The 26401-nt window shown below is 40.8% G+C and overlaps 1 protein-coding gene across 7 annotated transcripts in view; it reads left to right on the plus strand.

Moving 5' to 3' along the window:
• The first annotated feature begins 1919 nt into the window (after positions 1-1919).
• SUCLG2 (succinate-CoA ligase GDP-forming subunit beta) overlaps positions 1920-26401 on the plus strand; it is a 271828-nt gene continuing 247346 nt past the window's right edge. For 3 of the 7 annotated variants that reach the window (XR_009048872.1, XM_057706925.1, XM_057706921.1), the window contains exon 1: positions 1945-2075. Coding sequence is in view for 4 of the 7 variants with exons in the window: in XM_057706925.1 (XP_057562908.1) it covers positions 1992-2075 (84 nt within the window). In the remaining 3 variants the exon portion in view is untranslated. Of the gene's footprint in view, positions 2076-5760; positions 6116-26401 lie in introns of all 7 variants that reach the window. The other 4 variants (XM_057706920.1, XM_057706918.1, XM_057706922.1 and 1 more) reach the window with 4 other exon arrangements.

The raw sequence follows: 26401 nt of genomic DNA on the forward strand, positions 1-26401 counted from the left end.
GAATGGTAATCAGAAAGACTCTGCCCACTCCACTTTCAAAAATCCTGCTCTAACAGAAAAAATCTCATCCTAATAGAACACTCATCAAAGACTGTCTAAATAGGCTCTCCTTTCTTTTTATAAAATGCCCTCTTCTTTTTAAACCCTTTCAAGTCTCTGCTGGAAGGAAAGTGATAGTAGCCAACTCCTTTGCCACAGTACTGTCTGAATAGACCACTTTTGATTAATTCTACAGGTAGAGTTTGCTTCCTTCTGACAACATGTTCAAAGCTCTTACTAAGTTTAAACATTCACTCTGTAAACGTTAATAAAAGTCTTTGCTCGGTCCTGGCTACACGGCAGACCCAATACGAGTAATGACAGATGAAGTGGGAACTCGGATCCACTCATGTCAAGAGAAAGGTGTGGTCAGATTCCAGCTTTGGGATCTGATCCCAGGCTGTGACCCTGGGCAAGTCACATAATCTTTCTGTGATGCAGTTACTCCTCTGGTAAAATGGGAATAACATCATCACCCTTTACAGGGCTCCTGTGAAGATTAAATGACCCACGTTCAAAGGAATGAGCTTAGGTTTGGCACTGAATAAAAAGGGACCCGTGAGTCCATGCTGATACCAGTGAATACAGGAATAAAGAAAGAAATGTGGGAGATGGTAAAGCTCTTCTCAGAGTAGAATATAAACTAAAAAATGTAGAAAGGAATGGAATTAGACCATCATGATTTTGCAACCATCACAGTAATAACTGATTCAAGAAATAATCATCAGTGGATGCTAAATCTAGCCAGTAAAATTGTGATTAAGAATGGGCTAAAAAGCTATGTATCTATATTCATCAAAAATGGGGAATGAGGCAAAACGTAAATAAGTGGTAAACCTGGGTAAAGGATACTTGGGAGTCTGGGGTAATATTCTTGCAACTTTTCTGTAGGTTTGTTTGATCAAAGCAAAAATTAAAAAAAAATAGGAGGGAGGTAAAGAAGAAAATTAGCAAAAATAGCTGCCTAATTCTGTTACACTTTACATTTTCTCACAACCAAAGGCTGAAGAAAAGTAAGGTTAAAAAAAAAAAATCTAAAATGGTGCTTAATAGGGTGGAGAGAAGAGAGCATAGTTTTGAACCTCATTTTCAATCCTTATCAGATCTGTGACCTTGGATAAGTCAGGTAACCTCTGGGTGCCTTAGTTTTCTCTTCTGTAAAATGGGGGTTTTACACTGGTACCTATTAGCAAGTTTGCTGTGAACATTCAATGAGTTCATATCTCTAAAGTGCCTGACACATATGAAGCGTATTTGCTAGAGTTATTTTTGTTACACAGACAGTGCTTGGAATCATGTAAACTCCAAATACACGCGTGCTCTTTCTGGCGATTACTCGCTTAAAATCCATCAACAGCGTTACCTTAATCTTCAGTAAAAGATTAAAAAGTTCTTACTAGGGTGTAGAGGGCCTCCACCACCTCATCTGACCCACCTGCCTCTCCCTTTCTGCCCCAAGGCTCAGCTCAAACATCGCTTCCCCAGGCGAGCCTCTGGGGCCCGTGAGCGGACCGGAGGCCTCCCTCACTTGGCGTCAGCTCCGCGGGCCGGCGCTCAGAGCCCTGACTGCAGCGGCCGACCTGCACGGGCCTGTCGCCCGGGTGCAGTTTAAGCCCCACGACCGCAGGGCTCGGGATGGGTTTCTGCTCACATTGTGACGGGGGTGGGGTAGCCCTGTGAGGAGGCCACCGGGCCTCTGAATGCTGAAAGTCAACTTGGGGCCGCGGTGGGGGTCGCGGTCGGGGTCGCGGTGGAGGACGGAGAGCTCGCACAGGCGCTCCCTCACCGGTGCGGCCGCGTCCCGCGGGCACCAGGCAGGCCCCGGGCGGAGGGGGCGGCGCGGGGGCGGCCGGGCCCCGCCTCCTCCCCTCCCCTCCCCTCCCCTCCCCTCCCCTCCCGCCCTCGTCCTGCCCGCGCCCCGTCCCGCTCCCCGCGCTGTTTTCCTGGTTAAGATGGCGGCCCCCGTGGCAGCGCAGGCCCGGAAACTTCTGAGAGACCTTGCTCTCCGGACCCCGCTCCTGACGGCCAGGTCCCAGGTGAGCGGGTCCTTTGGCGGGAGCCTCGAACAGCCAGCGCGGGGCCCTTGTGTCCCGCGCTGTCCCCCGCCTCCTGGCCCCGGGTGCGCGGCCGCCCCGGCGCCGCACCTGTGGAGGGGGCGCGCGGCGCTGCGCCCCGAGCGCACGAGGGACCCCAGCACCCCTTCCCTCAGGTGTCTGTGGGGGGCGGGGGTGCCAGGCCGAGGGGCTAATGACAGCCGGGGCCAACCAGAGTGTGGGCCACCCAGCTGTCAGTGGTCGCTGACGTGGGTTCTCCCAGCGCTGGGGAAGGCGCCTGGCCCTGTAACCAGGCGCTGCGGGCGAGTTCAGGAAAAGTTCTGGGGACTGGGTTTTGGAGTCGTGAGGTTTTATGATGTCCACAGAAAACAAGGGGGAAAAAAAAGAAAAGAAAAAGCGCAACCTGAAAGTTGAGAAATACGTCTTTTTTTTTTGGAGGCATTATTGAGAACTATATTCTGAGGAAGTTTCTGGATAGTTCTGAGGAACTGTTCCAAAGACGTAAGGGAGAAGCCAGGATATATAGGAGTTTTTGCTGAAAACAAAAATAAAAACCAACAGAAACTTGTGGAACATCAAAAGGTCAGGGTTAATCACAAAATACAGATATGTCAAGTTAATGATTTTAGTGCTTTTCTTGATATGGGAAGGTGTAGGAGTCTGGGCTCATTGAAATTATTCCTTTGATATGCATCTTAACTATCTAGGACCAGTATCTTGTTTTTCTGCATCGTCAGTTCCCCTCAGGGTGCACTGTCTGGACGGCTGCAGTGGCTGCTGACTTGATGGCAGGCAACATTCTTGTTTACTAAAATGGCAGGCAGCATTTTTTTTGTCCACAATTAGCTGCCTGAGCAAGTCTGCCTTTTAACATCTGTCTCTTGAGGCCGTGTTAGGCCGCGTCATGAAAGTGCCTAGAAACTCATCCCAGCCTTGCTGGTTTAGTAACTCACCTCCTGGAGTGAGCTTTCTGCAGGCTGCCTCGTTTTGCAGACTTGGGTGGGGGTGCACCTGAGTTGATGAAATGAGGGTGTCAAAGAGAATGATGGGAAATGTATTCCTTCAATTTAGTGAAAAATCAGTCCCCTCACTAAAACACATCAGAGGATCGGCCCTGTCTTCTTTCTCCTTGTTTCTAGAGAATAAAAACCCAGGAGGGCCAGTAGTGGATGCTGAACGCTGAAATCTGCTTGGTCTCCAGTAGATTTTACCTTCTGTAGGTGGCAAGAGTCACAGTAGTAAGAAGGTCTTTGGGGGAGTTATGAGTTGGTGGTGACTCTTGGAGAAATGACTCAACCACTAACTTCTTGTTTTCCGTGAGTAGTATCATTCCCCTTTTAAAGAAAAGACAGTGTGGGGCTTGGCCACAGCAGAACATCGATTTCCTGTTTTTAATTGGTGAGAAACAAGTGATCACCCTGCAGTTTTAACTAAGACATGCACACTATAGTTTTTAAAAAATTGAAAGATAGCTACTAATGATCTTTTGAGTTACTCTGCACTTTGGTTGATTATGACATCTGAAAGGTTTTTTCCTCCCTTGTTTCATATCCTGACTTCTCATTTGCCTGTTTTTGTTAATGTAAATTTAAAAGGTGCTAATAACTTATTACTGTAATATCTTTAATAGGTACTTGACAGTATGGTGGGATAACAAAAGGAATGGTGGTTTTGTCTAATTAAAATCACTAATAACTGTTGTAATAGAGTAAGGAGAATACCTCCAGGTGATCAAGTTCTATTCATTATTTAAGTGTTAGAAAAAACAAGAACTGTGGTGTTAACTGTGAGAGTAGACTCGAATTGATGAGAAACATGGGGCCTAAGGCAGTGAAAACTCAAGGAAAGGAAAAAATTGTGCAGAGAAATCCAGCTGTTTAGCTGAAGTATGATAGTGCTTCTTGCCTTACCAAGAAATGGGAGCCTGAACACAGCACCGTAGAGAATCTGGGTGGGAGATACCCTTGGTTTGGCAAGAAGACTGGGTAAAAGGATCTCCTACTTCACTCCATCTGGTAACTTTGATTTACATACTTGTAGATATTGTGTTATTCTGTGAACACAAGCTTAGGAGATGAGAATTTTCTTTTTTTTTTTTTAAATTGTAAGCCAGGAATAGTATACAGTTCAAGAGCTGGAAATGGACATTAGGCATTAGCAAGCATCAGATCCAACCAGATCATTTCACAGGTAGAAAAATGGAGAACTAAAGAAGTTCATGGGCTTGTTCAAAGTTATAAGAAGAGTTTGTGGCAGAGCTGATTCCAGGTTAAAGGTTTACTTTTCATTTTCCATTATACCAGGCTGTGGTGTAAGTTTCTTTGTGAAAATACATTATAATAGCCTGTAAGTTAGTCTGCACAGCATAAAATAACTATGTAACATCCAAGTCACCAACACTACTGACACATTTTAATTTTTTCTTTATAAACATCTTAGAATTGGCAATAAAATTAGGTGATATGTAAGGAACCCTTTTCATATTCTGGGATACTTCTTTGTATCCTGCTCCACCTGCCTCTGCATGTATGTTGTGCCTGCTTCCTCCCTTGCCGGGGGCAGACATTGCACTTGAATATGACCTTCTGTTTCCAGGAAACTTGAGAATCCTCACCAAGTATCTCAGAAATCTGTTGCTACTCTTGGCTCAGACCTACTTTGTACCAGTCCTCGTGCAAAACTCTCCTGTGTACAGAGATAAAAGTCTGAACACGCCCAGGTGATTAGATCCATAACAAGAAATTAATCATTTAGAGCAAGCCAGAGGGCCTCCTGGTGCTCCTTCCTGTCACTATTCCCACCCAGAAAAGAGTAGCCAGTCCCCTGAATTATGTCACCATGCACTGGCTTTGTTCCTTTTTGTACTTTATGTAAATATAAGTATACAATATGCACTCATATAATCAACATTATGTTTATGAGATCTTGGAGGTGACTCTTTGACATTTGAACTGAGAGCTAAGTAATGAAAAGTAACCAGTCAGGTGGCACTGGGGAAGAGAGGACAGCAAGTGCAAAGGCCCTGAGGTAGGACCTGAGCTCAGTATATCCAGACAGTTAAAGAGGTAGAAAGTGATAGTACTAGTTGTAGTCTGAGAGGTAGGCAGGGGCTGGATCAAGTGGAGACTTGTAGGGTCTGGTAAGGAGTTTTTAAAAGCTTAGAGTGCTTAGTGACTTGCCAAAAGTTATTCAGCTAGTGAAAAATAGCTGACTCCCAGTCTGTTGCTAAAGACCAGGCATGTAATTACATGTACAGTGCACTCCCTGTTATAAATAGCACAATACAGCAAGACACAGCCATGTTGGGCACAGAGATGAGCCTGTTACATTAGTCATCTGTTATGGGAAATCTTCGTTAAGGGCACTGAGTTTAAATGGTTAATGGTAACCTAATCATGGCATTTTGCCTTTTAGTACATTTCCCCTCTCATAATGGCTGGGTGAAGTTCACAGAGGTGTTCTGTTGTAGGAGAAGCACGGACATTGTGGGAAACACTGCCCCTCAGCCCCTAGCTGTAGAGTCCTTTTTGTGTGGTTGTCTGCAAAGCCCAGAGCTTCTGTCCAGAAACTCAGGGAGGAATGTGTTGTTGAGGGAAACTGAAACCATGCCCCTGCTGTTGTATACCTCAGAATACATGGCTCTAGCTTAATTTTCTTTTCTTTACAGAAATGGGAGGAGAAAGATGGATGTCTGGCTTTTACAAGTGAAGGACTGAAGCTTATGTGCAAGTTTTTATTGGCTAAATGTGGCCATGGAGGCTGCGTTGAAAGTTGTGACTTACCTTTATTTGCCTTCTTGCCTAGAAGAATAAATATCTGACTCTTTTCTTTTTTAAAATGAAGTACAGATGCAGCTTCTGCTGTTAGAAAAGGAAATGCATCTCAAGCAATTTAGTTGTTAAACTACTGACTTCTGTGTGGGGAAGACCTTTAAGTGATAGCTTTTGTCCCAAATTGGTTTTGTTTATTAGAAGTGAAACATTTCTTTCATGGATGAGTGATGGAGTACACCACCCATAATGGTGAGAATTTTGCTGCCCTTGTATCCTGGCCCAGTTCTGTAGGAGCAATTCCCAGAAACTCACTGACATATCTCATATTTTGGGAAGGAAAATGAAATACATATGTAGCTTCAGATCATTTGTCCTTTAAGTCTCTTTACTATTCACTCAATGTGGACTTGTTCTTTACTACATCCGTTGTTCTTTGTTATTTGATGGAAATGTTTTGTCTGAAGAATTTGAGAGATTTCTACATATTTGAGCAAATGGTAAAGTCAGTGTACTGATGAAATTTTCAGAAATGACACAAGAGTTAGTCTGGTAAAGAGGATGTAGGGGAAGGCATGCCAGGTGGGGTGGACTGCTGACAAAGGCAGAGGAGAGAGAGAAGATGGAGAGATTAAAGGAGTCATTGGGAACAGTTTGGTGTGGAGAAGAAAAGGCAGGTGAGTAACAGGAGAAGTGGAGGGCTGGAGGTGATCTTTCAGGCAAATGAGGAACAAAAGATGGGCTGTAGGAAGCCCAGAGTTTGGCACGGTATAGAACTGCATAACTGAACATCAAGCACATATTGTTCACTTAGTAAATATTTTCTGAGTGCTTAGTCTTTGCCCAGTGCTATTTGTTTTAAGTTCCTTGAAGGCAGAGACTATACTGATTAGGTTCTTTACTGTAAATCTAGTGCTTTAGAGAATGCTGGGCATACAGATGCCTTTAATAAATGTGTTCTATGAGTGAGGGAATGCAGGAAGAAGATACACAGCCCTGCCCTCAGTGGGCTCACAGTCTAGTGGCAAAATTGGCGTGTAAACCAATAATTATACAGTAGCATTGTGGGTCAGTAGAGCTATGTTCTTAGTCTTCTAAGACACTGTGCATGGTCCTGCATGGGGCACTTGCTGTTTCCTCTGTCTGAAACACCCTTCCCTCTGATCTTAGGCCTTGTTCTGTAGGTCATTCAGCATTCTGATTCAAAGTAAAGTCTTCCCACAGGGCTCTCCCTAACTTTGTTATCTGAGGTTATTTTCTGACCCTCTCCTGCTTTTCAACACTTCACTTGGTGGTTTATTATGTTTATTTTTTGTTTGTTCGTTTTATTGTCTATCTGCCTTCCTTTCCCACAAATGTAACAATGTAATAAGCTCTGTGAGGGCAAAGATTTTTCTTACCCACTGCGATTTCCCCAGCCTGCCTGACCAGGTATTCAGTAAGTTTTTGTGGTCTAAATGAATGCATGGGGTACACACAGAAACGAGACAGTTAAGTAGCAGAGAAATTGAGGGCTGATGCAGATAATTAGGCAAGTGAGCAGGGAAAGGACTATAGAAAGTCTCATTGTGAAAGGGCTTTCATAATAATAGGACTGTGCATTTCATACGTGACAGACCCTGTGCAAAGTGATTTCTGTACATTATTTCCTTAACCTTTACAGTGTTACTGCAGGGGAGATTGTACTGTCTTCATGTTACATATGGAACAGAGGCATAGATGAATCACATAATAACCTGCTTAAAAATCACAGGGCCAGGGAGTCACCTGGTCCATGCTGTTAAGTTACTAATGCTATTAAAACATTAAGCTACTCTGCCAAAGGGTCCTGTTTGAGCTGAACTATCCAGTTATGCTGATTGCTTACCTTTCCCCATCTCTTTGTCCCTGAGAGATGGGTATCTTGGTGTTTGAGCTTTTGCTAACTAAGGTGGACTGATCAGCACTGCATGATTGTCCTCTTATCTGACTCTTATCAGGCTCTTACCTGACTCCCTCCTTCCCTGACTTTAGGGTCTGGGAAACAGTAACGGAGAAAAGTATAGGAGTTCTGTGTTCAAATAGGATTAAGTTAAAATTCTGGGTCTGCCAGGTTCTTGCTCTATAAATTATTGAACTTGACTGAATCTCAATTTATTGTTCTCTGAAGGATTTATTCTTACAGATGATTACAAAGACTAAATAAAATGATATGCATGACATCTGACATTATGGTTTGATGGTAGGCTCACAGTGATTATTTTTCTTGCAGTGAATTTGAAGCTAAATTTACTTTTTTTTTTGTTTGTTTTTTAGGCTTTATTAACCCAGAATAGTTTTCTTTTCCCAGATTTGATAAGCATTTATTATTTGCTGCCATATCAGGGTTACATACTGGCTTGCTGTTTCCAAATGTTTTGTTTCAGTTAATCCTGCAACAACCACATGGATCAGAGGTGATTATTCTCAGTTTACATCTGGGGAACTTGAGGCTCAGAGAGTTCAAAGCCTGTCTCCTGGGCCCCAGTTATCTCCCTCGTTCCATAGGTGGGGTTAAGGTCTGGTGAGGCACGAGATGGTAGTGGGGAAGGCTGTGAGGGAAGCTCAGTTGTACCATCCTGTATGTTGCTTGCTCCAGAAATGTTTGCACATCTGGTGTTGGCTTAGTAGCTATGGCTTCTGGACCTCGTGAGCGTCAGAAGTTTGAGGTGGGAGGACAGCCAAACACTAGACTGTAGTCATAACATGTACCCAAGGGCAACTGGTACATGCCCTTCACTGCCTGCCCAGTGCACAGCACTGCCTTCAGGGTTTCAGGAATGCTGGAGAAATTGTGAAATTGTGTTTCCTTTGGAGGGTGAGTTTTGGGGGATGGTGATGGAGGATGGTGTTTCCTGGTATTCTGAGTTCAGACTTTGGTCAGTGTGCTGATTACGTGACCAGCTTTTGCCCCTTTCTAGAAATGATTCCAAAAGAATAGCACCTGGATGCTAGTCACAAAGGCATAGATTTCTAACATTTACCTCTAGAATTTATTTTTATTTCAAAATTGGAGAGGTTTGATACAGTGTATGAGTTGATATTGGAGAATGGCAAAACTTAAAGAAGTTTAGGTCCTATGAGTGGGGGTGGGATGGGAGTTTGGCATCTCTTTTTCTACCCCTATCCATTTCTCCATGTGCTTACCCCATTTCCATTTCTAGGCTGTCTTAATCTCAGGGTGGTGACTCAAGGACCCTGAGGAATTTCAGGAGGGCTGCGTTGTGGAGTTAGAGGTGGGGGGCGGAGGTTGCGGGGGATAGGCAGTGAGATGAGGCTGGAGACATAAGCAGGGGCAAAATTTTGCTGATCTGGTGAGTCCGGTAATGGAGTTAAGGTTAGTTCTTGATGGCAGTGGGGAGCCATTGAAGGGTTTTAGACAGTGGGGTGGCAGGGGCAGTTTTATGCTTTTGTGTATTCTTTCTGTGTATAGCATAGAGAAGGTTGGAGGGATGTAAGAACAGAAGTCATTCAGGAGACTGTTGTACTGATTCAGAGCCAGTAGTAATTAAGGCAGGATAATAGACATGAAGCAGGACTGGAATCACACGTTTTGAGTTTAAGTCTTGCCCTCAACATTGGTTATCTTTGTGATGTGTGACAATTACATATTTTATTATGACTCACTTTTTTTCTTTTTCACATTTCAGCATCTCTGAAAACTGAATGTGTTTGTACACTTGTGTCACAGATTGAGTGACAAGTTTGTTTTTTGTGGTGCATAAAGTGGAAGAAGATAGGGGTTTGGATCAAAATCAGGGTGACCACCTAATTTATTGCCAAATCAGGATACTTTTGAGAGTGAACGTGAGCACTGTGAGTAATTAAATCAGCAGGTATAACAGAAATCCAGACTGTGCCTGGAAAGCCGATCTCTGGTCCCCCTAACTAAAATGGACTAAATGGTGGCAGTGGGGATAGAAGAGAAAGATTGGTGTTATTAAGGAAAGAAGTTGGAAAGGATTCACGCTTTCCCTGCTGACTCCCCATTGCTGGCTGCTTCTCTCCACTGTAGTATACCAAAAAGATGATAAAAGGCTATTTACCATCCCTGAGCAGAGAAGGTGTGAGGAACTACTGTAATTATAAAAGATCCCTGCTTATCTCTGCTGTGGAACCATGTGCTCTGTCCTTATGCCCAAGAGTTCTCTGGACATGTTATGGCCTGAGAATGAGAACAGGCAAATGAAAGTAGAGAAATAGAAAGACCCATAAACATGCCAGGCTTGCAAAGTGCAGGTTTCTAAACTTGAGCACAGTGAAGAGCTTTCCCAAGACCCAGGCCTACCTTATCTGCCATTCATGACATTCTGGGCCCTGGTGGAATCATGCAGTCTGGCTTAGTGATTTCTTTTTATGTTCTCAGTCTTGTGTGGATGATACAGTTGATTATTAAGGCTTCTTTGGTTGAAAGATCTCCTTGGACTTATCTCAAGGGAAAAAAAAGGGTTATTGAAAGGGACACATACTAGGAATCAAGACTAATCTTCCCTGGTGCTGGCTCCTCTGTGCCTTTTCTTTTTTTTTTTTTTTTGGGCACACGGGCTTAGTTGCTCCGCGGCATGTGGGATCTTCCTGGAGCAGGGATGGAACCCGTGTCCTCTGCATTGGCAGGCGGATTCTTAACTACTGCGCCACCTAGGAAGCCCCTCTGTGCCTTTTCTGTTGTGTTAGCTGGTCGCTAGCTCCTGGTACCATTTCTGTGTGACTTCCACCTGCCTGTAACTTTGATTGTCCATTCCTGGGCCCACTCCAGCTTCCTAACCCTAACACATCATTCACCTTCTGTCTCTCAGAATGTTACAGTTCTAATAACAAGAATGCCTCATCGGTCTAGCTCATCCTTTTGTTTGAGTCATTGGCCAGCTGAAAGACTGGCTGGTTCTTTGTAAGGTATCCACCTCTGCCCTACCACCTGTGGCTGAGGGGGGCAGGTCTTGGAGAGGAGCAGCACCATGGCCCCTGAGTAGGAGGGCTCTGGGTGCAGTGTTGGTGGGGTGGCCTGATCCATATAGAGTTTCTTCATGAACAGCTGCTAACTGGTCCATCTCCTTTTTTCTAAGTTCACATGTTCACGTTTTCTTTGTTTCCTTTTTCACATTCCCAAATTTCTGATGATTTTCTTACTATCCACTTTGCTGGTCTTAGCTGGACTAATTTACCAGAGATTAAGGTGCTGATAGTGGGCCTTGTTTTAGACTTTCTTACGATCACCTGAAAATAATTCTCAGTAGAGAATTGTTACATGGGAAATGAGGTGTCATGGGAAGTCAGCTTGTCCATCCAAATAGCCAAGTGAGTGTTTCCAAGACAAATGTAGACAAGAGGCTTCATATGGCCCTGGAATACTTCCTTAGCTTTGCTTGGAGCAATATTGAGTTGAAATAACCCAACTTCTCTTGGTTCATTTCCACTTCATACTTCCCACAGAGGATTTATTTGAGTCCTTTTGCCACCACTCAATAAAAAACTGCCACATGGGGCAGGACTTCCTAGAAGCTACCTGCAGAGGTTGCTGGCTCCTACATTAGTCGCTGGCACAGTCAGGTGGGACTCAGGGCACAGGGTTTGTTTCATTTAAACCATGAGTAGAAAGACTACTTTATGTTTAAAACTGGGGCATTTTTGATAGTTAAAAGGGAGCATTGTTAATAATTATGCCAGAATAATAGGCATAAACCAGGACTGGAATCAGACTGCCTGCATTCCAGTCTTGCTGGCAACACTTAGTACATTTGTGATCTTGTGAAAATTACTTATGTATTTCACTGTAAGACACACTTTTTTCTCTTTCACGTTTCAACACCTCTGAAATACCGATGTATTTTAGACTTGTGTCATAGATTGATTGGCAGGTTTTTCCCAGTGGTCCATTAAAGTGGTGCAAAAAAGTTGCTCATTTTTAAATTTGATTCCGTGCCCCAGTTTTCTCATCTGTAAAATGTAGGGAGTTAACAGTATTCACCTCCCAGAGTTACACTGAGGATTAACTGAGGCCATGCATGCCATCTTAGCACCATGCCCTAGATGATCAATAAATTTTAGTTATTGGTTTTGGTATTATTATCACTAGCTTTAATAAATTAATAGTTAAATCATAGTTAATTTAATTGTACTACATAATATGATTAAATTACATTTAACTTAAATGTGTTAATTAAGTAAAATATATTATTTAAATAAACTATATTAAATAAAATGTCTCAAAATATATTAATTAAAATACACTACTTGAAAATGGTTAATTAAAATATTATATTAAATATACACAATAGATATATAATTAAGTTATGGTTACATAAATAATAAACAGAAAGGCTTTATTTTTGTAAAAAGCCTCCTTCAATGTTTTCCCTGCCTTCCTCCTCAATCCCTCAACATTGCAACTTGCAAGGGAGATGAACAATGTAAGCAAAGTAGGAGATCAAAACAGTCAAGGTGTGAAATGACATGGAGGGAGAGAGAGACTCCCAGTAGTGCCTTATTGGTGTCAGGAGTGGAGAGCTACAATGAAGTCTCTTGGGAAAAGGACTTTCTTGCACATAGCCCCAGACTGGGAGTAGAGACCAGCCATTTAGCTCTATGAGAAAATATTACCGTTTTCACCTTTTCTATGGAGAACTCTTCACAGTTTTATAAGGAAACTATCTTTATCATTTGTTTGATGTCAGCGTCTTCTGCTAGTACTCCTAATTGCTGTCCAGATGAACACCTGGACTTTGAAGGACTTTGAAAAGAAGGGGAGGAAAACCACATTTAATATGCACTCTTACACCATCCTTAGGGCTACATAGGACTTTAATAAGTAATGTAAAGAAAGCTGAGAGTTATTAGTTACTTTTGATTAAACGAATAAACTATTAATGGTGAATTTTTCTTTGTTAAGACTCAGAACTCTTTTTAAAGTGATGTATCATTAAAATTGAAAACCAACAATACAGGGAAAGAAAGAGTTTTTCAGTTTTTAACCTTTTAATAATTAGCATGAAAAAATAAATGTGCTATTTGGCTAATTAGAAAAACTAAATTTTGAGATGGTAAAGTTGTAAACAGATTATCTTCATTAATTTAAAAATGATGAAGGTTTGAATGGCTGAGTGTTGAGAAGATTAGTTTGAAATGGAAGCAGAAGTCTTGTGACTGGTTTTTGGGGAGGCTGTGCCGAAGGGTATAGATTCTAACATCAGTTCCGATGTTTGGATTTTCCAATACCACTAAGCAATTCTCCACCAGCTGGGTGTCCTGCAATCCAACTAAATTCTGACAGTGTTGACATGGAAATAGCATTAGATTCCACAAATTAAGGGCTCAGTCCAGCAAGACTTGTCCCCACCCCACTTCAGAGGCCAATATCAAATCTACATTGTTACCTGTACCTCTGACTGACTTGCTATAGATTGGAGGTTCCCATGACCCCCTCCTCCCGTTCCATTAATTTGCTAGTCACAGAATGTGGAGAAACATTGTGCTTACTGGATTACCAGTTTTTTGTAAAAGGCTCTAACTCAGGATCAGCCAGATGGAAGAGATCCCCTGGGCAAGGTATAGAGGGACAGTTGTGGAGTATAGCACTCTCCCCCAATCTCCACATGTTCACCATAACAGAAGTTCTCTGAATCCCCTGGTACAGGGATTTTTATGGAGGCTGTATTACATAGGCAAGGTTGATTAAATCATTGGCTTTCAGTGATTGAAGTTAATCCCTAGCCCCTCTCTCCTCCTCTCCCCTGAGGTGGAGGGGTGGGATTGAAAGTTCCAACCCTCTAATCACTAGGTTGGTTCTCCTGGCAACCAACCCCCATCCTTAGGTTACCTAGTGGCCTTTCAAAAGTTGTCTCACTCACTTAACAAGACACCTTTATCACTCTCTTCACTTAGGAAATTCCAAGGGTTATAGGAGCTCAGTGCCAGGACTGGGGATGAAGACCAAATATATATTTATTATAAATCACAGAATCACAGGGTGCTGTTAAGATTGGAGTACCAATTCCAAAACTCCTAGCAGGCATGTTGTGAGTGTAATGGATGCTTTTATTGTTTGGTATAGGTTTATGGTGAGGCTTTTGTGAGTGGTATAAAATTGATTTTATAACTGTATTTTATGTAAAATATAATTTTAATATGGGGAAAAATTTACAGAGTTAAACTCTAGATAAGGACAAGAGAAAATTATTAAATTTCCTTTTCCACTGAAGTGCCCCAAGTTGGTATGGCATTTCATTTCTCTTAATATTGGCAGTGTATCAGTAGCTGTATGTTTACAGTAGTCCATGAGTTGCAGCATTCCTTTCTTGAGAATATATTATTTTGTGCTATAGTATGAATATATCCCCCCAACATACTTCAGAGTCTTTTTTAATAGGTCAGACAAGAATCCCTTTTCTGGAACTTTGAAGTTTTAAATAAACAACATTCTCATAATTTAAGTGAAATTAATTATGAATGTAAAGCAGTGTTTTTGTGACTGAATTTTGCAGTGTTGCAGCAAGTAGTAAAGGCATTGCTTTTTTGATTCATAGTTTGGACCAGCAAATGCTTTTTTGTCTCTGAAACCTTATTTTTGCTCCCCAAGACTCTAAAGGTACTAAAATTATAAATGTATGTACTTTTTATTTGTAAATTTAAATTTTTAACTTTTTTATTGTGGTAAAATATACATAATGTTTCTGAGTCCAAGCTCACTCTGCTTGTCTCATGATAGGCCAATGAATTGGCCAATGAATTGGAGATGAGGTGTTGAGGCAAGGTATATGACTTTATTCGGAAAGCCAGCAGACTGAGAAGTTGGCAGACCAGTGTCTCTGAAAAACTGTCTTATCGGGGTCTGGATGCCAGTTTCTTTTACGGAATTAGAGAGGGAGAGGTGGTGAGGAAGTAAAGTAAAAAGGCAGAGTAGAGAGGGAGAGGTGTGGGGAAGTAAAGTAAAAAAGGCTATCAATCTTGCAAAACATCTCCTGGGATGGCTAGCCTCCAGGAGGGGATGTGTTAATTTCTCCTTTTCTGCAGCCATTCTCAGGGAGGCAGGGTTCTCTTAGGCAGGCCATTATGTATGATTATAATAACAAAAACACGAAAAGCAAAGGTTAAAGTCAAAGAAACAGATGCAACATGGAGTTCGATTTAGCCCTTCCCTGTTACAATGACATACAAAATTAACCTTTTAACTATTTTTAAGTGTGCCTTTCTGTGGCATTAAGTATATCTACATTGTTGTGCAACCATCACCACCATCCATCTCCAGAATTTTTTCATCTTCCCTATCTGAAACTTTTGCATCCATTAAACACTAACTTCCCATTTTCCTCTCCCCCCGGACCCTGGAAACAGCCATTCTGCCCTTTGTCTATGAATTTGACTACTTTAGGAACCTCACATAAGAGGAATAATAAAATATTTGTTCTTTGTAACTGGCTTATTTCACTTAGCATAGTGTCTCAAGTTTCAGCCATGTTGTAGCATGTGTGAAACCAGATCCCTGTAAAACTGAGTTCCTCTGCCAAGTTTATGATTAACCTTTCTATCTAAAACTTTGTTCTCTTTCTTGTCCCACCTGTTGCCCTCAAGATTGAGGAGTATCAAAGAAAAGAGCAGATTGAAGCTGAACAGGGCCCTGAGGGGTCCTTCTGGGTACAAAAGCCTTTCATGTTCCCTCTTCCGTGTTTGTAGGAAAAAGACTTCAGCCTCCTAGACCTTCCCTGAGTTCCAAAGGACAGACTCAAGCAGTTACTAATTAGGGAAATGAGGGAATGCAGAAACAAAGGGAAAGCAGTCAAGAAACAATAGTGCACTGATGAGGCAGGGTCCTAGTTTCCCCTCAAGGGGTGAACATAACAGTCTGATACATATCTTTGAGTTGTATCAAAGCTACATGCTGCAACCCCAGACTGGTAGGAACCAGAGCGTTGATGAATGAGATTCCTGGAACACCACTGTCTTGCCTCACCACTAACCAATCAAAAGAAAGTCATACACACTGCAGCCATCACCTCAAATGTTGCATTGAAAAACTTCCCAGAAAATCATTGAGGAGTTTGGGTCTTTTCAGCATAAGCCACCTGTCCTTCTTGGTTGGCCCTTGAAATAAACCTTTCTCTGCTCCAGACTCTAGTGTTTTGGTTTATTTGGCCTCACTGTGCATCAGTTCCACAAACTTGAGCTCAGCAGCATGTGTCAGAACTTCCTTTTTAAGGGTGGATAATATTCTGCTGTATGTGCATATGTAACATTTTGTTTACGTTCACCCATCAGTGGACACTTGGGTTGCGTCTGCCTTCCTATATCTGGTCAAAATGTCTGTTAAGAAAAAGCTTTAATGTTAATATTTTATTAAATATTCATAATCATTTATCCTTCTACTGGGTATTTGTTAAATGCATAATAGGTGCACTATTAGGCCCCTAAGATAGTGGGTTGGTAGGAAGCTTGGGCATATGAGACAGCTACTGCCTTTAAGGAACAAATAGACTCATGTGGTGGAAAGGGACAGTTACAGTGAGAGCTGTTTGGTGTTCAAGAGGGCTTCCCAGGGCTCTCTGGGTGTACAGCTGTACTGCTTCTCTTGGACTCACCTCCACAGTGGCTGTTAATAGTGTCTGTCGGGATAATCAGAAGTTAGGCCCATGTACAAATAGACACCTGGCATTTATCAGGCACATTCCTTGGGCCACGTCTGGTACTGTGCACCTGAAGAGGATTGTCTCCTTAAGTCCTCATAGCGACCCTAGGAGGTAGGCACTCTTATTGCTATCACTAAGCCCTTTTTAAAGTGCAGCAGAACATGATTCAGAGACTTTAAACAACATCCCTATTGTCACAGCCCTTGTCCTGCAGAGCTCCTTGCTGTGCCACTCACATTGATCTTTTCAGTTGTGCCTATTATGCGTTGAATTGTGTCTTCTTCAAAATTTATACCTTGAAGGCCTAACCACTGGTACCTCAGAATGTGACCTCATTTGGAAATAGAGTGTTTATGAAGATAATCAAATTAAAAGGGGGTCATTAGGGTGGGCCCTAATCTGATAGGACTGATGTCCTTATAAAAGGGGGAAATTTAGACTCAGAAATACAGGCAGCGAGAATACTATCTGAATATAAAAAAAAGAGATAAGGGTGATGCTTCAACAAGCCAAGGAACACGAAAGATTACCTGCAAGCTGCTAGAAGCTAGCTAAGAGGCATGGTTACAGATTCTCCCCCACAGCATCAGAAGGAACCAACCCTGAGATCAGCCCTTGATCTCAGACTTCTAGTTTCCAGAACAGTGAGACAAAACATTTCTTGTGTTGAAGCCGCCCAGTCTGTGGTACTTTGTTATGGTAGTTCTAGGAAGCGAATACTGTGCCCCTTGGCATTGTGTGGTGTACATGCTGCTTGGCTCATCTTGAGATTTTCCACCTAGACATTTTTGGAGTCTCTGAGCTTATCCTGGAGATGTACATTTTCTTTTATAGCTACTTGGGAAGCTAGCCTATGAACAATGACCATGAGTTATTTTGCTTTAATAGGCTTCATATACTTGTTTTGGAAACAAAACGTGGTTTCACACTATCCTATTCACCAGTGTTGGATTTGAGAAGCTCTGACCATTTCTGAAAGTGAAATCAGTTTAAAGAAGGAAGAAAAGAATATTCTAAGGAATGGGGCACAGGCTTTGATACCACTTCCCAAATAGGAATTCTAGAAATACTTTGAACAGTAGCAAGAAATTGGAATAAATACAGAGCCTTACTTATTCAGATGTGTCAATTCTGGTATTTTTCATTTTGCTTAAATAAAATAACAATAAACCTCATTATTTTTTGATCTCACCCAGTTCTTAACTATTGCTTTTATTCAGACCGCTCACCCAAGGTTAAACCAAAAAAAAAAACCAAACCTACATTTTAAAACTTGTGTTACAGACCTTTTAAAAAAACAGTGACATAACTTAATCCAGCTGATTTTGTAATCAGAAGCATAACACCAAGCACTGTTTTTCTTCAGTAGTATAAAGTTGAAATTTAAGAATAATCAGCATGCAATCAAAAGCTGATTATAAATGAACAATAATGAACATAAAAGTGAAATCAATTCTGAGGGTTATAATGAAAGAAAAAAAGGAGTAATAGCAATAGTCAGAAAAGGAGACTAATAAAAAGAGGGTATCGTTATGCTAATAGGAAAATAGTGGATGAAAATCAGCCAGCAATGATGTTCCATGGAATTCTTAAAGAGTTTTGGGGAGAATGGGGGAGACAAACATAAGAGTAAAAATCTATATACCTATATTGATTTACTGCCATTAATGAAGTCACCTAGGAAACATCATAGTGGGTTTTTAGGAGTGAACCACATCTTGATTCTAGATGTTGGCAGATGGCGTGGAAAGAAAAGGTTAATTGTGTCTATTTCTGGCCCACTGATCAACTGTGTGGCTTTAGGTAAGACATTCAGCTTCTCTCAGGCACAGTTTACTCATTAAACAGTTTAACATTTATTGTACATCGATTATGTACCATGAATTGTGGTAATGTGCTAGATACATACACAGCTTTGCAAAATGGCTACTAAAGCAACACTTCCTTAGTGTGGGGTGCATACCGTTGGCACTACACAAGACTAGGTTACATGGGGATGTAGCATCAAACACCATTGAATCACGTAGTGAGGAAGTTACTTTCTTTTAAATATCTTTGAAACCTTAAGGTTTTGTCAAGGAGAATTATTTGGTTCTGTGCTAGTATGCTTTTAAGATCTTCAGCTCAGGACTTTCTGCCTGGAGTAGCCAGAATTGAATTTCTTTTATTTTTAAATTGTGCTGGTGTCACCTTCTAGTAATGCAAACAGCGTGGGTAGTGATATAAAGTAACCTTTTAAAATAAAGTTCTTTATTTTAAAATAAGCCATATAAAGAAATTGGTAATAGTATTCTGTGAATATAGCAAGAATTGTGTGTGAGTGATTGTCATTTCGGGAACTTTGAACCAGTATAACCCTTAGATTTCTTTTAGTTTGTATTCCCTGGTAGCAGATCTTGAGAAAGAGTTCATGTGAGAGTGATTTTGGGGGGAGGTATTCCTAGGAAAATCTGGAAGGATTGGGGAAGTTGAACCAGTAGGAGGAGGAGGATGAGAAGGGTGTATTATTCAGCTGAGTCTTGAGGAGGTACTTTGCTTTATTTCTACAGGGCAGCTTTGGAAAAAGTGTGTGACAACCTCAGAATTGTCTCCTTGAGGGGAAGGGAAGTTGGGGTATTTATACACCCTCATCCCTCCCATTGGGATGTAAATTCCGAGGCACTCTGGATCTTCATGCCCAAGGGCAAGTTGGCTTCAGTACCACATGACAAAAGGCCCCAGCGTCTGGCTATTGGAAGTGAGAGCACACAGGTTCCGTGTGCAAAAATGGTGGAGGGATCTGAGGCCATGCAGGTGGAGCACTGATGGCATTTGCTGCAAGTCTCTTCCATATTTAAGTGATATATGAGCCACTTACTAGCCTTGTGCCTTGGACATTTCGTTTAAGACTTTGTGTCTTGATTTCCTCATCTAGATTAGAATAACAGTAGAACTTGTCTTTGGGATTTTTGTGATGTTTAAATAACAGTATTATAGATTTAATATTTTTCTTATAAATCCATTCACTGTTTTTTAAAAATTTAAATCCACAGTTAAGCTTCACCTTAAGCAATAATATTCTTGAAATTATGGGCTTGATAAGTAATTGATATATATTTCTTTCCTAACATGTTAATAAGCACACAGAAGAGTCTTGACACAGAAAAAACACTCATGTTAGAACTACTGTCTCTCTCTCTTTTTTAATTCATTAACTTGAGATGTCTTTAATTAACAGTAATTTATTTATTTATTTATTTATTCATTTATTTATTTATTGGCTGCTTTGGGTCTTCGTTGCTGCACACGGGCTTTCTCTACTTGCGGTGAGCGGGGCTACTCTTCGTTGCAGTGCGCAGGCTTCTCATTGCGGTGGCTTCTCTTGTTGCGGAGCACGGACTCTAGGCATGTGGGCTTCAGTGCGCACAGACTTAGTTGCTCTGTGGCATGTGGGATCTTCCCTGACCAGGGCTCGAACCTGTGTCCCCTGCATTGGCAGGCGGATTCTTAACCATTGTGTCACCAGGCAAGTCCCAGCACTATTATCTCTTAACTAAAGCCATCTCTCCTTTCCCCAGATGCACGGCTGTACGATGTTTCTCAGCCTGCCTTGCAGCTGGTCCTGTGACTGAGTTCTAGACCAATGAAATGTGGCTAGAGGTGGTGTGGGCAAGTCTAGATTATGAAGAACTCCTATATGGTTCCTTTATGCTCTTGTGCCTTTGTGTTGACTGAGTTGGTGATGACCAAGGTAGTTTGGAACCCTTGTGGTGAAGATGGCAGAGCCTCTGTCACCTGGATTTCTGAGCAACACCTGTGGAGAAGAACCCCCTACCTATCTGTTCACCCTCCCAGGACTGTGACTTTATTTTTTATTTTTTAATTTATTTTTTATTTTTATTTTTGGGCATGCGGTATCTTAGTTCTCTGACCAGGGATTGAGCCCGTGCCCCCCTGCAGTGGAAGTGCATAGTCTTAACCACTGGACTGCTAGGGAAGTCCCCAGGACTGTGAATTTAGCAAAAAGGATACTTTTGTTGTGTTGAGCCACATTGTGCTTGGGTGTATTTGTTACCATGAGCTCTTGTACCTGAACTGATACAGAGCTCAAAAAATGTTGGCTAAAATCCCACATATGACCTTGAGCAATTAGTTTACCTCATATGTAAAATGGGGAACATTGGTGTGACTTCAAAGGTAGACGTGAGAGTCAAAATAGAGATGAGGAATTCTTGGTGGCAGTGAAGAGCTCCACATAGAATGAGATTATTATGGTCTTTTACACTGTGCCCTGAAGAGGAAGGAAAAGGAGATTCTGTGTCTTTCCAGCTGGGATTGGAGGGCAGCGTTATTTGGCTGCCATTCTCACCTCTGAGGTTCCTTTCAAACTTAACCATATTTACAGGGCTCCTCCTTCCTTGTGACCCTCATTACACTGGGTGTGGTGAACTGCAGGACCGAAGGCAGCCAACGTTTGCCTTGATGTGATGTACAGACAGCTGGTGGCACCAGCGCTGATGTTTGGGATACCTGTGTGAACATTCTAAATGTTAATAGTTTATGCAGTTTATAATAGAAAAAATATGTAACTCATTCTAAACCTGTAATTTCATACCTATTATTGCTTAAGATGAGGCTTAAGTAGATATTTAAGTAAAACATAGATAGTAGACTTAAAAAAATGTAAGTATTTGTACTTCTCGTCAGGCGCTGTAGCAAAAATTAAAGCTGGGTTTGGAAAGTACTGTAATAGGCAGAGACCCATATATTATTTATCATCTTTAGTTCATCTGTCTTTAGCTTATCATTTAGCAAGTAATATTCAAATACCTACTATCATTTAAGAACATTTTTAGTCACCAGTGATATAAAGAACAAAACAGACAAAAAAAACCTCAGTCACCTTTCTAGTGGGGAAAGAGACACAATAAACAAAGAACATGTACAGTGTGACAGATATCAGTATGTGCTATTGAGAAAAATAAGGCAGGGAGGAGAGAAAGAGAGTGTGGGTAATGGGGCTGCACATTTAATTAGGACTGTCAGGGAGGTAGTGATTGATAAGGTGGCATTTGAGCAAAGATCTGAAGGTAGGAGAGCCATAGAGAAATCTGGGAGGAGAGTGTTCCAGGTAAGGGCCCTGAGATGGGGGTGTGTGCCTGGCATGTTTGAGTAACAAGTAGCCAGTGTATCTGGGGAGAGAAGGGAGCTTGGCAAGACGGACAGAGCATTATTTTCCTAGAAAGTTACTGTAAGTTACCACCAGTGAGGTGGCTTCCGACAGCAGAAATTTTTCTCTTAGATTTCTGAAGATCGGAAGTCCTGAACCAAGGTGTTGGGAGAATTTGCTCCCTCTGACAACTCTAGAGGGGAATCCTTCCTTGTCTATTCCAGCTGCTGGTGACTCTAGGCATTCCTTCGCTTGTGGCTGCATAGTTCTAGTCTTTACCTCCATCTTCATATGGCTTTTTCCTCTTCTCCTGGGTACCGTCTTACCTTTTTTCTCTTACAAGGGCACTTATCATTGGAATTATGGCCCACCTGGATAATCCAGGATCATCTCCTCTGAGGATCCTTATTGTAATTACATCTGTAGAGGTCGTTTTTCCAAATAAGGTCATATTCAGAGCTTCTTGGGTGTGGATGTCACAGATGGGAACCACCATTCAAGCCACTACAGGCAGAATCAAGAGTATTACACGTCTTGAAGGACCTGTAGGGAGTTTTAAGAACTTTAGCTTTTATTTGTAAGTGAAGTCTTGGAAAGATTAGACCTAGCTTTTAAAGAGACCTAAAGAAGGTCCTTTTTCTGTGAAAAGAATACACTGTGTGTGTGAGCAGGGAGGCCAGACAATAATCCAGAGAAATGAAGATGGCTTGGACCAGAGTGTTGGGTATAGATGATTAAGAAGTGCTAGGATTCTGAAAACATTTTGAAAGGAGGCCTAGGATTTCCTGATGAATTGGTTGTCAGGAATGAGAAGGAGAGAGAAGACTGAGGATGACTCAGTCCTCCTTGTCTAATAGGCAAGGTGGAGTTTAGTTATCAAATTTTACTCAACATTGAAAAGCTTCCTAGAAAGCTTCTTTTTAAACATTTTATTTTCAAATAAGTATGGATTCACAGAAAGTTGCACAGATAGTACAGAGAGGTTCCATAGTACATCTTCAGTAATTACATCTTCTGTGATTAAAAATTTGCTACCAAAACCAGGAATTTGATACTGATGTATAGTTTGTGTGTAGCTGTATGCCATTTTATTACATGTGTAGATTTTTGTTACCACCATCACAGTCAAGACACAGAACTATTTCAATACCACAAAGATCTCCCTTGTCCTAACCCTAGAGTCTCACTCATTCCCTCACTCTACCAGGCCTAATCCCTGATATCCAGTAATCTGTTTCCCATCTCTATAATTTTTTCATATGTTCTGTAAGTGGAAGTGTACATTATCTGACTCGTTAAGATGGATTTTGCTCACTCAGTGTAAATCCCTTGAGATCCATCCAAGTTGTGTGTATTTATTCCTTTTTATTACAGAATAGTACTCCATGGTATGGTTGGACCACAGTTTATTCAGTTAATGAGGAGCATTTTGGTTGTTTCATTTTTGGCTCTTACAAGTAAAATTGCTGTGAACATTCATGTATAGGTTTTGCATGGACAGAAGTTTTCATTTTTCTGGGTAAATACATAGGAGTGCAATTGCCAGATCGTATTTTGAGTGTATGCTTACTTTTAAAGAAACTGCCAAACCCTTTTTCATATTGGATTTTCTATTTTCATTCCCACCAGCAATGTATGTGAGATCCAATTTCTCTGCATCCTTGCTATCATTTGATATTCTCACTGTTTTAAAATCTTAGCTGTCCTACTTGGTGGATAGCAGTAGCTCATTGAGGCCTTAATTTGCATCTTCCTAATAGCTAGTGATGTTGAACATCTTTTTATATGCATATTTATCATCTGCATATTCTCTTTATTGAAATGTCTCTCCATCTCTTTTGCCCACTTTCTAATTGGATTGTTTTGTGTTTAATGTTGTTTTCAGAAGTTCTTTATATATTCTAGATACTGGTCTTTTCCCAGATGTGTGGTTTGCAGATATTTTCTCCCAGCATATGGCTTGTCTTTTTATCCTTTTAACACAGTCTTTCAGAGAGCAAAAGTTTTAAATTTTGTTGAAGTCCAATTTATCCATTGTTTGCTCTAATGGACCGTGCATTTGGTGTCATGTCTAAGAAGTCTTTACCAAGCCTTAGATCCAGAGATTTTCTCCTATGTTATCTTTTAAAAATTGCTGTAGTTTTATATTTAAATCTGTGATCCATTTTGAGTTGATTTTTATGTAAGGTGTGACAGTTAGACTGTGGTTCATTTTTTTGCCAGTGGGCTTTCAATTGCTGCAGTGCCAGTTATTGGAAAGGCTATATTTTCTTTGTTAAATTGGTTTTGCCTAGAAAACTTTTGATTCTTCTGAAGAAATTCTGGAATTTTAGAACTGTTAGGCATCTTTGACATCATCTCTTATACGATAAAGCAACTGAATTGCAGAGGAGTTAAATGTGGGAGACTAGTTACAGTGCCTTGGTCATAAGTGGGAACTTGGACCCTTGTCTTCTGACTCCCATTCCAGGACACTTACAGCTTCTAATGCCAGTGAAATAAATGTATTTGGGTCTTTGGATATATTTTGTTTTTGATGTAAACTCAGTTGTTTCTGTCTTTACATGACATTGTTTACTTTTTAAGCATTTGTGGATTAAGGACCATTTGAGATTCTGGAAAGAAATATTTCACATTTGTGCTTAATATTTCCATGGGCCCTGGGCTAATAAACCCTGGCTGAGCTCTTCTGTCCATCTGCATTAAAAAGATATTACTCTCAAAACTTGTTATTTTGGTGAAATCAGTTTATATACTTTCTGTTTAGAAGCTTTCTTCCTACAGTTTTGTAGTTTAATGGACCACAGGAACCTGAAGAATTTTCCCATCGGTGATAGTCTTGGTAATATTTATAGCCTTTTGATCAAATAAAAATTGTTGAAATGAGTTCAGGTGGTGTGATGACAACAGATTTGTTTCTCTCAGCTTCCTTTTTTTTGGTTCTCTTAGGAAAAAAATTGCAAGAAGCTTGAGTTTTCCTTGACTCTCTAAAGAACCCCACACGTAGATTGTAATTCTGCTTCAGTGGTGGTTTATAGAATCTTAGGACTGTAAGGAACTTTGGAAATGATTCAGTCCTAACACAGAAGCCGGCGCCATTTTATATGGGCAGTGAAAACTTGTTTATGGTCACTAGAAACAGAAATCTATGTTTTTGTTTTTTTCTTTTACACTAGAATATGGCTGTTATATGGAATCAAATTGGCACTTTAAAGCTTTTGTTTTTATTCAGTTTTAGTAGCAAATACTGTAACTAAGACTCTGAAGCAGTATTCATAATTTGCTGGGTTAAAAACACACTCTGTGGCCAGGTGGTGGGGGAAATATGGAGAGGTTGGTAAAAGGGTACAAACTTTCAGTTTCAAGATGTATGTCTGAGGATCTAATTATGACGTGGTGACTGTAATTGATAACACTATTGTATGTTTGAAATTTGCTGAAAGAGTAGAATTTAAATGTTCTCACCAAAAAAAAAAAAAAAAAAAAGAAAGAAGAAAGAAAAAAATGGATCGTAAATATGTGAGGAGTTTGAGATGGATGTGTTAATTAACTTGATGTTAATTCTTTTACAGGGTATTCATACATCAGGTCATCACATTGTATACTTAAATATCTTGCAGCTTTGTCACTTAGACCTCAATAAAGCAGGGAGAAAAATTAAAATTAAGCAATAGAAAGGCAAATAAAAACAGAAACACAGGCTCTAAAGATAGACTTCTAAGTTCTAATCCTGGCCCTGCCTAACTAGCTGTGTGTTCTTATTCAGGTAACTTAAACACTCAGAACTTTGTTTTTCTTATGTGTCCACTGAGGAAACACAACAAGGGAGTTGTGAAGACTTACAAAGGTTAAGGCTGTGCAGGATACATAGTAAGTGCTTGACAAATGGTGGTGATGGTATTAGTAGTACTAGTAGTTTTGTTAGGAATGATAAAAATAATGCATTTTGTCTTTTAAAGTGTAAGTTGAACATTTTCTTAATATATCATTTTACATATGGGCATGCTGTAGGGTTGGATTATATAGTGTGCTTTCTTAAAGTAGCAGGCTAAATAACTTATGATAAATACCATAACTGACCAGTCTGGGAAGTAAGAATCCATTCTGATGCTATTTTCTCTGGATCATCAGAAGCCTATCCTAGAGAGTAATCTTGGTCCCATGGTGTATGTGGACCACATTCACGTTTCCTCTTCCAGCTCATTGTGAGCCTCATTCTCTTTCTCCTCCTGCAAGTGGACCTCATATGCAAACTCAGACTCCCATGTTCATATCACACTGAACTGTGAGGTCCCTTTAAACACTGGACTTGGATGCCCTTGCGTTTTTGTACATGACATTTCCTCTGCCTTTTCAGTTGCACTTACTCTAAAAAAACTTGGAAACTACAGAAAAATACCTTTTCCTTACATCTCTGTTGTCTTCAAGATTTAGCCCCAGTGGAACTTCTTATAATGTTTTCTGTTTCTCACTGTTAACCTTTCTCCCACCTGCCTTCAGTGGCCCACTCTCTTTCACCTTTGTATCGTCACCATCTAGCACATGGAGGTTCTGCAGAATGAATATGTCCAATTTCTGGTTAACAGAAGCTTACACTTAACTGAAGGCAAGGAGTTTTCTGCTTCTGATGAATAATTAGTGATTTTACATTATCCAGGAGAAAGTTTGGGTGTCTGGATAGCATCATCTAGTACTTGAAAACTTGGGAGAATAATTCTATTTCTTATTTAATAAAAAAGTGCCCATGAATAACTG

Source organism: Hippopotamus amphibius, chromosome 13 (genome assembly GCF_030028045.1).
Source record: "Hippopotamus amphibius kiboko isolate mHipAmp2 chromosome 13, mHipAmp2.hap2, whole genome shotgun sequence".
Lineage (NCBI taxonomy): Eukaryota > Metazoa > Chordata > Mammalia > Artiodactyla > Hippopotamidae > Hippopotamus > Hippopotamus amphibius.